The 13,786-nt window shown below is 36.0% G+C and overlaps 2 protein-coding genes across 12 annotated transcripts; both read left to right on the top strand.

Annotated features, from left to right (window-relative positions):
* Window positions 1-1,824: 1,824 nt before the first annotated feature.
* Window positions 1,825-7,824, top strand: LOC121217755 (auxin response factor 3). Of its 11 annotated transcripts, none has more exons than XM_041093895.1 (11): window positions 1,825-2,742; window positions 3,096-3,152; window positions 3,453-3,632; window positions 3,777-3,861; window positions 4,008-4,098; window positions 4,170-4,334; window positions 4,917-5,039; window positions 5,164-5,239; window positions 5,957-6,116; window positions 6,189-7,097; window positions 7,135-7,824. In XM_041093895.1, exons 1-11 carry the CDS (start codon window positions 2,440-2,442, stop codon window positions 7,203-7,205), a joined length of 2,220 nt encoding a protein of 739 aa, XP_040949829.1. In that variant the 5' UTR covers window positions 1,825-2,439; the 3' UTR covers window positions 7,206-7,824. The 11 variants fall into 11 exon arrangements, with proteins under 11 accessions (XP_040949829.1, XP_040949831.1, XP_040949821.1 ...); XM_041093897.1 differs by having other exon boundaries at window positions 4,920-5,039; XM_041093887.1 differs by having other exon boundaries at window positions 6,189-7,824.
* A 2,620-nt stretch (window positions 7,825-10,444) lies between these two features.
* On the top strand, window positions 10,445-11,535 carry LOC107941727 (glutaredoxin-C9). The gene has a single exon (XM_016875316.2). It carries the CDS (start codon window positions 10,774-10,776, stop codon window positions 11,203-11,205), a length of 432 nt encoding a protein of 143 aa, XP_016730805.2. The 5' UTR covers window positions 10,445-10,773; the 3' UTR covers window positions 11,206-11,535.
* Window positions 11,536-13,786: the final 2,251 nt, after the last annotated feature.

Consider the following 13,786-nt stretch of genomic DNA (forward strand, 5'->3'; position numbering starts at 1 on the left):
AGTTTTAATTTAATCTTTAAAAACTATAAAAATATATTTTTAGTGCCATAAAAAATTAATCTATTTTGGAGTGATGCTAATACTAGTTTTATGCTTTTACTGAATCGATAAAATAATCATGAAATAGATCCGTTAAAAAATGAAGAGTTGTTTTAAATTATTTTTTATTAAATAAAATTGAAATGTTAGGTGGCTAATAATTGTTGTTGTATGAAAAGAGGTAATGCTCATAATTATTATCACACTAAACAGTTTTGGAGTGAAAACCAAATCAAAATTGGTTTCATGCGCTTTAACTTTAAACGCGGTATATAAGAGATTGTGGTTATTTTTATCCTATCAACAACAAATGTATACTTTGATTTGTAAATGAGATGCAATAATAAAAGTTTGTGAAACAACGAACATGCTAAGCCCATTCTTTTATCGCGTCTAATTAAATTATATTTAAAATATAAATACATTTTTTATTATGAAAGACTTTTACAAATTGAAAAGAGATAGAGAATGAGAATATATATAAAGAAAGAGAGTTGGTGAAATGAAGAAGAAGAGAAATAATAGCACCGTTGCTGCTGGGCAAAATGAAAAATTTTAAGATTTTGGATTGAATTTATTAAGGTAAAATGTTTAATATGAATTAAAAACTTCCAAGACGTGATCAATTTATAATTCTAACACCAAATAAGTTTAAAGAAGCAAGTAATGATTGAATGAAAAACGCTCGTTGCTATGTCTCTTACAAGTAAAATAATAAAAGATAAAAAGCTTAAAGGGTTGTAAACCCGTTTGGTCCGGGTCATCTGATGCATTCATCAGCTAGGCTTTTAAGGCTTGGGTTTTGGGTCATTTACAAACAATTGATGGCTCTGATAAAGACCTGCCCCTTTTTCCATTACTGTGACACCCTTTGTCCTTACTTTCCCAATTTCCCTTTTCTACCCCTCAGATACAGCCACTCACATCTAATGCTAACATAACACACCCCATTCATCTCATATTCTGATACACCACCAATACTAACAAGGTTGGTCCTATGGCATCATTTCTCTGGTTTGCACTTTTATGCATATAAATGAATGCTGCTTTGCCTTCTTTGAAAAAGTGAAAGATATTATTCTTTAATTTGCACTTTTCTTTTGTTTGCACTTTTATAAATCTATGTACTATAAAGTCATGTTATTAAATAACCATTGCATTGCATGCACCTTTTTGTTTTAGAACGATGGGTCTCCAAATTTTCATTTAATTTCCAGCTACCATAAACAAAGATCACTGCATTTAGTGAATGCTTATTGTTACATCATGTTCATCTTTAATTAGATTAATGCAATACAAGCTACATGGTATAGGCTACCTCTCTCTGTATCCTAGAGTTTTTTCCTGCATATTTGATCCCCCCCCAACAAAAAATTAAAGTTCATGTTTGATCTTTATATATATATGATAGAAGATTACAAATTAGGGCATCACGGTTGATCAAATATGATACGAAACAGTACAAAATAAGCAGTGGATGTAGGGGCTATTCAAACAGAATACTGTCTCTATAATAGAAAGGGTTGCTAACTCTGGTCTCTTTCAGGGTTTGGCTATTTTAGAGTAAATTCATTTCCCATCCTCCTTTTTTAAAAGTAAAAGATAAAAAAAGTCAAATGCAGGAAGATTGGGGAAATAATGGTTAATTAACGCAAAAGAAAATACAGATGAAATTAAAGACAAGTGGGGGAGGGACAGGAGTGAGAATTGGGGATGTAGATGGGGACAGAATAGACATCCACCCGCAAATACAGGGGACCTCGTACACAAACCCTCTGCATTTCGTATTTCTTCCTCTCTTTTTTTCTTATTTTCTTAACATTGTTTTTTTTTATTATTATTAAAATTTAGAATTTAACTAAAAGTACAAACCCAGTTAAAAGCTCAATTAATTGTCATCACTTCATATTTTTTTCTCTTTTCTGCCACACATCACCACCCAGCGGTCGCAGCAGCATTGCAGCAGTATCAGTTGCAGCACTCTGCTGCTTGCAGTCGACGAAAACCCACAAAAACAGAACTTCAGAATAAAACTTCTTTCTATAATCCCAAAAGCAAATTTGAATATGTAAAATTCCAATTAATTAAAAGCTCATAAAAGCTTTGATTTGATATCTAAGAAAAAGACTAAAACTCCATCACTCCCTAAAAGAAAAGAGGAAAAAAAAAGGGGTTTTGTCTGTGGTTCTTTTTCAGGGCGTGTCTTGATGACTCCAACTCTCCTTTTTGTAATGCCAATGTTGAATTTTTAGTCTTTACCTTGAAAACCCATTCTCTAAAATGCAGTCATGAAATATCCTCTCCTTCATATTTCATTTCTTGTGCACATAAGGCCCAAACCTTTCCCTTACTTCCTTAAAGTTACCATTTTTTTCTAAGCTTCTTTTCTGGGGGGCACTAATGGGGGGTTTAATCGATCTGAACACAACAGAAGACGAGGAAACGCCATCATCTGGTTCTTTATCCCCTTCTTCATCTTCAGCTTCCGTGTTAAGTGCTTCTGGCTCTGCTTCAAGTTCTCCCGTTTGTTTAGAACTCTGGCATGCGTGTGCCGGTCCACTTATATCTTTGCCCAAGAGAGGAAGTGTAGTGGTTTACTTCCCTCAGGGCCACTTGGAACAAGTGTCCGATTTTTCCGGCGTAGCTCCAGCACATGATCTCCCTCCTCACGTGTTTTGTCGGGTTGTTGATGTCAAGCTCCATGTATGCTAACCTACACATATTTTCGTTGACTGTCCCTCTTATCTTGTGTGTTCTATAGATTGTCTTCGTGTCATGAATGTTTTTTTATTAAGGGGAAGTTCTGAGGATTGGGGGTTCTTTTTTCCTCCTTTTTGAAAACATGGAATTGTGGTTGTGGATTCATGGGTTTCAATCCTTCTTTTCTTCTTTTCTCGGTTTTTGGGTTTTGAATCTAGGTTTGATTCGGCTTTCAAGAGAATTGGGTTTAATTTACAGCTAATTCGAAGTCTCGGGGACAAAGAAGAGTGCTGCAGCGTGTGTGAGTGTGTTTAAAATGTGAAATTTGCTATTGAAATGTTTAATTTTGTTGGCAGGCTGAGGGTGCCACAGATGAGGTTTACGCTCAAGTTTCACTTGTTCCTGAAAATGAGGTGGGGTTTATTCCATAGTTTCTTGTTACATCTGATTAACGGTTGCTTATAAAGGTAGTAACCGACTGACTACTATGATCAGTACGAACCAAGTTACTTTATTTAGGTGTTTCAGTTTCTTAAAACCAAAGAGATTGGACAATGACAACATTCTGAACGAGAATCATTGCTCAATGATACGTTGAAATTAATTCTAAACTTTGGGTTGTCATTATCTAGGTTAATGTACTTGTTCATGGTGCTTTTTTCTGGTTACCTCCAAAGTTGAGTCTTATTTTGCTTACATTATGCTGTATGTGGCAAATTGAGCAGAAGTTGAAAGAAGGGAACATAGAAGTAGATGGTGAAGAGGATGCCGAAGCAGATATCAAGTCCACCACGCCCCACATGTTCTGCAAGACTCTTACGGCTTCTGATACCAGTACACATGGAGGCTTCTCTGTTCCTCGTCGAGCTGCTGAGGACTGCTTCCCTCCCTTGGTAATCCTCATGCACTTTTCTCCGTATTTCGTTTTGTTGTTTTCCTTGTTTTCTTAATATATGTTCACAACGATTGATTATGTTTTGTTAAAGCACTCTTCTATTTGTATATAGTTTTGAGTTTTAAGTAGACTGGTATTGTAGGATTATAATCAGCAGCGGCCCTCCCAAGAGCTTGTTGCTAAAGACCTGCATGGCCTGGAATGGAGATTTCGACACATCTATAGGGGTATGCACTAAATATTGAATGCATTTTAATCCAACATTTTGCTAATGATGGATTTCCTTTCATGGTACAAAGGCATGTCGATCAGATCCTTGATTAGCTGTCCATTTCTCAATTTGCTGCTAAAGGTATCTTTTTGGTTTGAATAGGACAACCACGGAGGCATTTGCTTACAACTGGATGGAGTGCTTTTGTAAATAAGAAGAAGCTTGTCTCTGGAGACGCTGTGCTTTTTCTTAGGTTAAAAATTTCCCCCTCTTGTGAAATTTTAATCAATACCTCATACGAATCTTATTTAGTGTCCATAGCAGGGGTGAGAATGGAGAACTGAGGCTGGGAATCCGAAGAGCTGCTCACATTAAAAATGGCACTTCTTTTCATTCTTTGTGCACCCAGCAGTTGAACCGCAGCAATTTCGCAGATGTGGTCCATGCTATATCTATGAAAAGTGTGTTCAGCATTTACTACAATCCAAGGTATGTTGCTGCTCCAATTAGATGCTTTACAGCCAATATTATGGGGTTTCTATTGGAAATTTTATGAGAGACCGTGCAATGCTGGCCTTGGAGAGGGAAAATAATTTGACCTGAGTGAATAGCATGCATAAATGTTTAAATGGTAAATTTAGTGCTTGTAGATGCAACTTGGTTTTTAAGTGGGTGATTTTGGGTTGCATTTTTCACTTGTTTCCTCATTTAATTAAAGCCTGAATCGCACTGTACCGTATTGGGACATCCTTTCTCTATCCCGAAATAATTCACGTCTTAATATATATAAGAAGTTTGAACAGCTATCTTTAGTTTAAATGCATTGTGTCATAGATACGAATTGATATTATTATAGAAAAATAATCGCAAGATTGACCCTTCGTCCTCAATATCGTCATGAATCCAAACAGGGGGAAGTACTGTGTCCTTTTTCACGCGGAGAAAATATTTAAATTACTATTGGTCCTATATACCATTGGTGGTTAAGTGCTTGTGACCCATTTGTGCTTAGTTTTGTGCATGTTCTACTTGTTCGGATGCTTCCTCAGTCATATTTTTGTTGATATCTAGCAGGGCCAGTTCATCAGAGTTCATAATACCAGTGCATAAGTTCTGGAAGAGTCTTGATCATTCTTTTTCCGTTGGAATGAGATTTAAGATGCGGTTTGAATCTGAAGATGCAGCAGAAGGAAGGTCTGACCTGATCGAACCTTTCAACTCTTCAGATATTAAATCATATTATATTTAGCCTAAAGAAGGGATGAAAGACCTACTCAACCAAGCTATCAAAGCCTTAATTCAACTTTTCATTTTGCAGATACACAGGAGTTGTAACCGGAATTAGTGAGATGGATCCTGTTAGATGGTCTGGTTCAAAATGGAGATGCCTGCTGGTATGGTTGCAGACATTGCTTATACATTTCCAAATATTATACAATTTAATAAATGAAATATGCCTTTCTGCTTTTAATACTGCCATAGCTTGTAATAAGGCTCCATTCAAACCTTAAGGTTATTATTGTAAAAGGGCTATATATGTTTAGGCTTTGACAAAAGTAATTACACAGGACAATTCTCTTTTAATGATTTGTCTTTCCGTCCTTGAAATTAAGCTGATATACCTAAATGGATAGTGTTCCTCCAATTATTTGTTTCATTACATAATTCATGTAGAATTTTTGCTTTTTGTCTACGCTTGTTTAGAAGCAGTGTCGAGCAATACTGCTTTATCCTGCAAAATACTTCTCTTGTATTATCAATAATTAACCCTCATTCATCCAGCCTAGATATGCATTAAGCAGAATGAACATAACAAAAAATGGCCTTGTTTGGTGGACCTTATTTTCTCGAGGAAGCGCTGTACTCACTCTTAGTTAGATGCCAATTATTTAGGTTTGCATATTTGGAAGGTGCTTGCACTTCAGAACTTAAAAATAATGTTTCGAGTTCGTTCGGCTGTCGAGCTTCACATGGTTGTTTTGATTGCTTTGGTTTGGTCTTGCTAATTAGTTCTTTCGTAGGCAATGTTTTGAATACCACCTCATTGGTTTATGATTTTATCAATAAATTACTCAGGAGTTAAGCTAGTAGATTTTGGGCTTATTTTGCAGGTAAGGTGGGATGATATTGATGCCAATAGGCATAATAGGGTCTCTCCCTGGGAAATTGAACCATCCAGTTCAATATCTAGTTCTAACAGCTCGCTCTCTCCTGGTTCTAAAAGGAACAGGGTTGGACTGCCTTCAGGGAAACCTGAATTTATGGTTCCTGGTAGGTGCTTCTGCATAACTAATTCTCTTTCATCTGTCATGCAACATTGTTTGACATAGTCCTTTACAACAGAAGGAATTGGAGCATCAGACTTTGGGGAATCTTTGCGGTTCCAGAAGGTCTTGCAAGGTCAAGAAATTTTGGGCTTTAACACTCATCATGATGGTGCTAATAGTCAGATAATGCACCGGTCTGAAATAAGTCGGCGCTTTCCTTGTTCTAATGGTTCTGGTATTGCTGCTATACGAAATATTGGTAGAGACACATTGGTGAATCCTGATATTTCTTATAAAGGTGTAGGCTTTGAGGAATCTTTCAGATTCCAAAAGGTCTTGCAAGGTCAAGAAACTTCTGTAAGCCCTCCATGTAGAAGAGGTCCAACTGCAGATGACACTCGAGAAAGTGACAGTCCTGGTGCTCCTGATGTTGGTCAGTTGTCAGGAACTAGAAGTGGATGGTCTTCTTTGATGCAGAGCTATAATACTCATAGTCATATAGGACCATCTGCACAAGTGTCCTCACCTTCTTCAGTGCTAAAGTTCCAACATGCAAGCAATCCATTTGCAAACGTCAATCCTATACATAACTTGAATAGCCAGGAAAAGGAGCGAAGAGTTCATAAAAGTAGTTCTTTTCATGCTCCCGAAACATATGGGGATAGGATACCATCTTCAACTGGTGGACATGGTTCCCGTAGGAGGCATCTCGGAAGCCTGGATTCATTTGGTCCTTCAGCTGATACTGTTCAGCTTGGTGATTCTCAACCTCTGTCAGCACAACCAACATTTAGGACAAGTCAAGAATTAGCTTCTTCATGTAAAAGTAGCTGCAGGCTTTTTGGTTTCTCCTTGACTGAGGGAGGACACGATGCTGCCAAGGAGGACAACATGGTGCAAGCAACCTCGTCATTGGGTGCCGGAGCTTTCTTACCTCGCATTGGGGAACAGTTTAACACACAACCTCCTGCAGTGACAAACACAGTTGGAAGCAGTTATACCAAAGTAAGTGACAAACACAGTTGGAAGCAGTTATACCAAAGTAAGCAACCTCTACGCCGTCAGAGATATTGTTTATGATATTGCATTATAGCTTAGTGATGGAATAGAATGCAGGTCCCACCAATAAGGAGTTGTGTGTACACAGGGTTTTGGAGCTTGATGAATATGATGTTGTGATGGGAAAGTAATAACTTTTATTAGGTCTGCTTATTATTATTATTATTTTTGGGGGGGGGGCTCGTTGTGGAGATTAACATCTGACATCTTAAATTTCTATCAAGAGTGAAAGTATTCATTCTAGAGTGCCTTGGGCGGCACGAAAAGTGTTATTTGGTGTTACACGAAACGAGGATGTTGGGTTTGGTGTGGTATGCTATCTGGTTTGAAGTGCCTTGGGTGAGACTGTGGTTGAAAATGGCTATGTTGGAAGTTTGAACAGCTTTCAGTAGTTGGTGGCATTTCCTTTTACAGGGAATCCTGCAACTTTGTCTCAAAAATTATGATGACAGAGCAAGAAGATGCATGCATGCCTATAGTCTGCTTTAGATGCATGCGTGTTTGGATTGCCTCCTCATCGCCTAAATTTGATGAATTGTAATTACTTTTAATGAACTACTTTGTTCTATCTTTTTAACTGACTTGTGGCTATTCTTGTATTAACCTTCATGCTTATATGGTATCAATTCTATAGTATTACAATGTTTTGGTTAGTCAACTGAATGTTAAAGAATATAATATTGAAATTAAGTTCTAGAAGGAGAATTAAACGTCGTTAGATTGAGTTCTTTTGAAATATAATAATAATAATAATAATAAAATCTTGTCCAATCTTTTAATAAATAAACACTTAGTTACATATAATTATATGTGGGCCAAAAAAAATAAACACTATGAATTGTATTAAATCTTTTTAAAATAATTTAATTTAATTGTATTATTTTAAGTCTCGGCGCGACCTTTCGCTGGAGACCTGCCCCTAGAACTTGGGCTTTCTGGATGAAGTCAACGCCCTGCCGGCCAAGCAAATTGCCATTGATAATGCTACTTGATGGCCGGATTGCAGCACTCCTTTACTTGCACGATAAAACCATTAAACGAAATGGTTGGTAATTACCGTCTCCGTATTCTTTGGTCACTCTCTCTACGTCTACGGCACACATATCATTGGCTCTTCCGTTTAGGTTGGTTTCTCTGTATAAACCGTCTTGCTGCTTGCTGTGACTTGGGTAATGACCAAAAACTTGATGTTGAATCGAACGGCGAGATCTTTTAATAAATTTATTTTTAAATTCGGATATAAATGCATTTTAAAGTGATCCTATGAAGTGATTGGCTTATTTTTTGGATCCCATCTTAGATATGCAAACTTGTGGTTTTGAAGCATGGAGGAGCATGATGTAAAAAACTCAAAAAACTTAATTAAACTGTTGTATAACGAAAGAAGAACAGAAAGTGGTGTCCAAATGGAAATGTAGGGGAAGAAACTGACTCATCAAGCATACCCTGCAATTTCATGCAGCATTGAACATTGCTTTTGTTGAATGATTTGAAAACGGAAGGGTGTTTGATTAGTGGGTTAAGAAAATGACCACTTCATAACTGCCTTCCATCAATAGTGTGTGGATGGACCGGCCACTTTCATTTTTTCAAACTCCCCCCTCCTTTTGGGGTCAAATTCCTTTTCTATTATTTATAATATCATTGTGACCTCATTCTTTATCTTTAATATGACTAAAAACAGTATTCTCTTTTGGGACAAAAACAACCTCCCATAATTCTTTTTTTTTCTTATTAAATAAGTAAATGCACAATGTGGGGGATATTTAAACATTCATTTGTTTGTTTCTTTTCACATATTCAATTTAATCAAATGTTACATAACCTTGAATTAATGAAAATTGAACCATATACAAATATCTCATATTAAAAACTGAACCATATATAACCTTGTAAATAATTCAAAATCACTTGATCTTGTACGGAAATAAAATCAAAATGAAATATTCTAGATGATGCCATGTTTTGCCATGTGATTTACAGTTTAAACGTTTTAAATATTTTAAAAAATTAGCAATAACTTCAAACCCTTTTTTTTTAATTCATGACCCTATCTTTTGGGGTAAAATAGATTTTAAAACTCATTAGTAAATTTATATTTTGATAATTTAACTTTAAAAACTTACAAAATAATCATTAAATTATTTAAAAATTTTTAATTAATTCACTGAACCATTTAAAAGTTTTCATTTTAAGCCCCATAATGTTAATTTTTTTAAGAAAAAAGAGTCGAGCTAGTGAGCTTCAAGCAAATATATATATATCTTGGCATCTTGTTTTCAATAATGAATCGATGATGACGATGGTATAGTGAACGTGGGAATAAACAAACGACCACGTCCGGATGGGGCCCATCTCAGTTCTCAAAAATCATCAATCGTCACGGTGGAAGACATGGTGTAACACGTGGATGAATGTGACAGGTAGGGAGTAATGTTGTAAGAAAAGGCCGTGGTGGATCCTTTAATGTTATCCATATATATACCATGTGTTGTCCAATGAGTCAGTCCAAGGCGATTATTAAATTAGCCATTTAACCTTTCGTACGTTATCTTTCAGAAAAAAAAAAATCATACGTTATCCGACCAACAAAATTATTTTATTTTTTATTTAATTTCATACTTATCCCTTGACAACTGCCAACATTGTGATTAGAAAACTCTCCCAAAGATTAAAAAGAAAAATAGATTTTTTCAATAAAAGAATATTTTTAAAAATTGTTTATACTTAATGCACAATGTGTTAAACTAGTGGTCTTCAATTATATTTGAATTAAAATATTTATGTTATTTTGAAGATGGAGATATCTAAAATGTTTAAAATAATATAAAAAAGGATTATATATTATCAATCAAGATTTTTTTTTATCAGATGAATTTTGTATTCATGCTGACGTGTTATATGGCTTGTAAATTGGACCATCTGTAGTAGGTAAAATTTTGATCACTTTGTTAAAAGTATTTAATCAATAATTAACGAATGATGTTTAGATTTTTTTTTTTAATCTTTGGCCATCTGAATCCAAAAGTTGACTTGAAGACTTTGTTAAATTTTTAAATAGAAAAAAATGCAATTATGCATTAAACTTCCCTTGGAATGGCCTTCTGCAGCAGTACAGCGCTTTCCTAATCTTTTCCAACTATTAATTTGGTAGTGCGGGAGAATTTGGTAAAAACAGTTTATGAAATGTTACAAGTGTTTAATCCCAATTAAAATCTTTTACCTCTGCGCCGGGATAATTTATAGTTTGATCCTTAGGTTAGGTTATGAAGATTAAATTGGCCCACGTACAATTCAAGCGAATGCCGATGGGAAATAAATGACTTTCCTTTCGGTTCTTCTGCTAGACAGAGTGTAAATGATGAAAGGGAATGTGACGTTCAATTTGGGGACCTCGCAAATTGCAGTTGGCTAACATATGGCAATCCATCTACCAAACGGTCACGTAGGCCGACATCACCCTCACCACCCCCTGACGTACTAGAGTGCGTAACTGGCGTTGACGTTAGAGTCTTCTCCGCATTTCCCTATTTATATAATCTCATAACAACAATAGAATACCCCCCCCCGTTCCCTTTCTAAGCATATATTATATATGTTCCATGCAAGAAGCAATCTCTTATAAATCATACATGGCTGCCACCGCCGGTGGCCGTTCGCGGCTTCACAATTTTCTCGAAGGCGCCGGTAATGGCGGGGAACATCGACTCGTTGCCAACGGCTGTGAAAACAATGTAACGAAATTGGTTGTGGAGAATGCGGTGATAGTATTCGGTAGACGTGGTTGCTGCATGTGCCATGTCGTGAACAGGTTGCTACTGGGGCTCGGAGTGAATCCGGCGGTTTGTGAAGTGGACGAAGAGAAGGAAGAGGCGGTGCTCCATGAACTGTCAGTAACAAACGGGGGTGGAGTTCAGTTCCCGGCTGTTTTCGTGGGAGGGAAGTTGTTCGGCGGTTTGGATAGGGTCATGTCTACGCATATTACAGGTGAATTGGTGCCTATTCTGAAAGAAGCAGGGGCTTTATGGCTATGATGACTTATAATCAATCTGTGTTTATACTCATGTTTCTTCTTCTGGCTTCCTCTTTTTTTGCTTTTAGTTGTAGAAATGCAGCAAATTTAACTTTTAATCATGTCTTTGAGGGAATAGATCGTGTAGTAATTGTATGGATGTTGAGTATTGAGACAGAGGCAAGGGTTTCGGGACTTGTAAATTCCTTCATCATATCGAAAAGCTCTTTCGGGAGAACTCAGATTGAATGTAAATTCTTGCCAATTTTCTCTTCTATTGAAATCAGAGATGGAGGCTAAAATTATATTGGGATTTTTGTAATGAAAAATCATTGAAGATGAAGGATTGAATGATCATCTGGATCTGGATTTCTACATGCTAAACCTCAACTCCTTCAATCTTGCTTTGTTTAATCTTTTTCCAGAAACTAACTAAAAACCGATTAAAACCAAACAATCAGCCACCGTACTTGTAAAAATATGTATGCAGAATTTTTACCTAATTTATGCAAAGCAGGTACATTTTGTGCAGAATTGAAGTTCAAGGATGTAACGGAAGTTATCTAGATCGTTTTAGCATCAGACCTCATTATTTCTTTCAAATAACAAGCGATTTTGGGGTTCGTTTGACGAAGATGATCAGGTTAAAAAATTATTAATTTAATGGGTATATTATAAAGAAAAAAAATTCCTAATTTTCTTATACTCATTATTCATCTTTCTTCTCAAACAAAGTCTAAATACCAAAGCTTTGGAGAGAAAAGAAATCATGGCGGGGCCAGCTAGATCCCTCAGCCGTTTGATGGTCAACCAAATTCGGCCTTCTTTTCTCATCTTCTCCTTTTAAGCCCAAATTAATTTGATGTTGGCAATAAATGAAATTTGTATTTGATTAAGGGTGGGATGTACCAAACAAATGAATTAAAGTTCATATCGACAGGACTTAGATTTCCTTAGCTGGGTGAGGCGAAGGGACGATAGGCGTGCATGTGAGTTGAGGACCGATGATATTTATCCAGTAGGCCACCTGTCGCACACATACTTGCTAAACAGGAAAGTCCACGATTTAGGTAAAAATGAAAATGTGGTACACAGAATCCAAGCTGTTAGTTCCTCGGTTTATCAAAACTGTTGTACGATGATATTAAATAAATAAAAAAATCCGATCAGTTGCTCAAAATTTCAAAATTGAATATGATAATTAAGAAATTAACTACACGTGTTAGCTTCAAAGCCTTTACCTGATCATAGTACTTTAGAAACTTCCATTAATCATTGACCGTTTCTACTTCCGAGAAAGAAAAAATAAATTATGGTATTCGTAAATTGGATGGTCATGCAGTGGTGGGCTGGGCTCTGGCTGAATGGTTAATGTCCAGTTTCATATCTAATAATAATTTCACTGTATTTGGAATGCACGTAATTCTTGAATCCCAGGACGTATTTATTGATGGTACTTGCATTGAACTTGTGGGTTTAATGTCCCACGTGACTGCATTGAGAATAAGCGTTAGGACACTAACGACATTCGGAGCTACCTATAACGAATTCATTCATTTCTTTCCACAGTTATATTGGTATCTGTGTTTAGGTCATATAGCTTATAGCCACAGATTTTCAGGATTTGGCGTTTGCCTTGTCTGCAAGACAAGAACATATGATGTGAGCTTTTTTTTTTTTGGAGAAAAGGAAAATTCTTGTTTGTCTTTTCGTTTTGTTTGGTGTTGTTTTGGGGGTCTTTCAAGTTGTTAATTGGAGCTAATAAAAGTGGGATAGTTATGCCATTGATTGTAATGTGTAACTGAGTTTCTTACCATTTTTTTATAAATATGCGGACCACTACGAAAATCTTCCTTCACAGTTGACGTACAAATTGATGTTTAATTCTTACCATGTTATTTGTCTGCGCCAAAGCCTTTTCCTGTCTTGTTATGCAATTGCTTCAACTGCAAGCAAATAGAAAAAAGAGAAAATCCTCCCAATGAGTGGTGAGATTAAGACATAAAATTTTCAGTTCCACTCCAAAAATTAATTTGGAAAAAAAAATGCAAAATTATGTACAGCAATTTGAAAACAAGAATACAAAATCTGGTGGGTGGGCAGAAGCAACTTGAGGGGGAAATAAATAAATAAGCCAAAATAGTAACTGGAAGTGTAAACAGATAAACCTTCTTAATTAAGCTTTATGCCTGTTTGCGATAATGACATTTCCTAATTGTCTATTATTTTATAACAACCCACCAAGCTTTCTTTTCTTAACCATTTGATGGAGTTAATGTCTATTTTAAGCTTTTAACTATACCCCCTTTTTTATTTTTTCGATTTAATAGTTTCTGCGAAACTAAAACTCAGCATTAAATCTCCCAAATTTCCAATCCATCATGAAAAAGACAATGTAGATTTCCTGGCCGGAACATGAATTCTTCGTCCAGCCGGCGTTGGTCTGTCTATTCAAATCCAAATCCAAAATTCTTGCATTACATTTTACACATGCCAATAATGAGATATCAATATTTTTTCAAGTCCTTGTTTGATAAAAAAAAAAATCTCTTGCACTTGGTGTTTCAATGATTATGGAGGAATTCAAGTTAGTTTGGGTTACA

The sequence above is a fragment of the Gossypium hirsutum genome, chromosome D05, assembly GCF_007990345.1.
Source record: "Gossypium hirsutum isolate 1008001.06 chromosome D05, Gossypium_hirsutum_v2.1, whole genome shotgun sequence".
Taxonomy (NCBI): Eukaryota; Viridiplantae; Streptophyta; class Magnoliopsida; order Malvales; family Malvaceae; genus Gossypium; species Gossypium hirsutum.

Bases quoted from the DNA above. Each gene is read 5' to 3' on its own strand.
- LOC121217755 (XM_041093887.1), top strand. From the start codon at position 2,440: ATGGGGGGTTTAATCGATCTGAACACAACAGAAGACGAGGAAACGCCA. The intron at 3,633-3,776 runs GTAATCCTCATG...CTGGTATTGTAG, and splicing joins AGGACTGCTTCCCTCCCTTG to GATTATAATCAGCAGCGGCC. The intron at 3,862-4,007 runs GTATGCACTAAA...TGGTTTGAATAG, and splicing joins ATTTCGACACATCTATAGGG to GACAACCACGGAGGCATTTG.
- LOC107941727 (XM_016875316.2), top strand. From the start codon at position 10,774: ATGCAAGAAGCAATCTCTTATAAATCATACATGGCTGCCACCGCCGGT.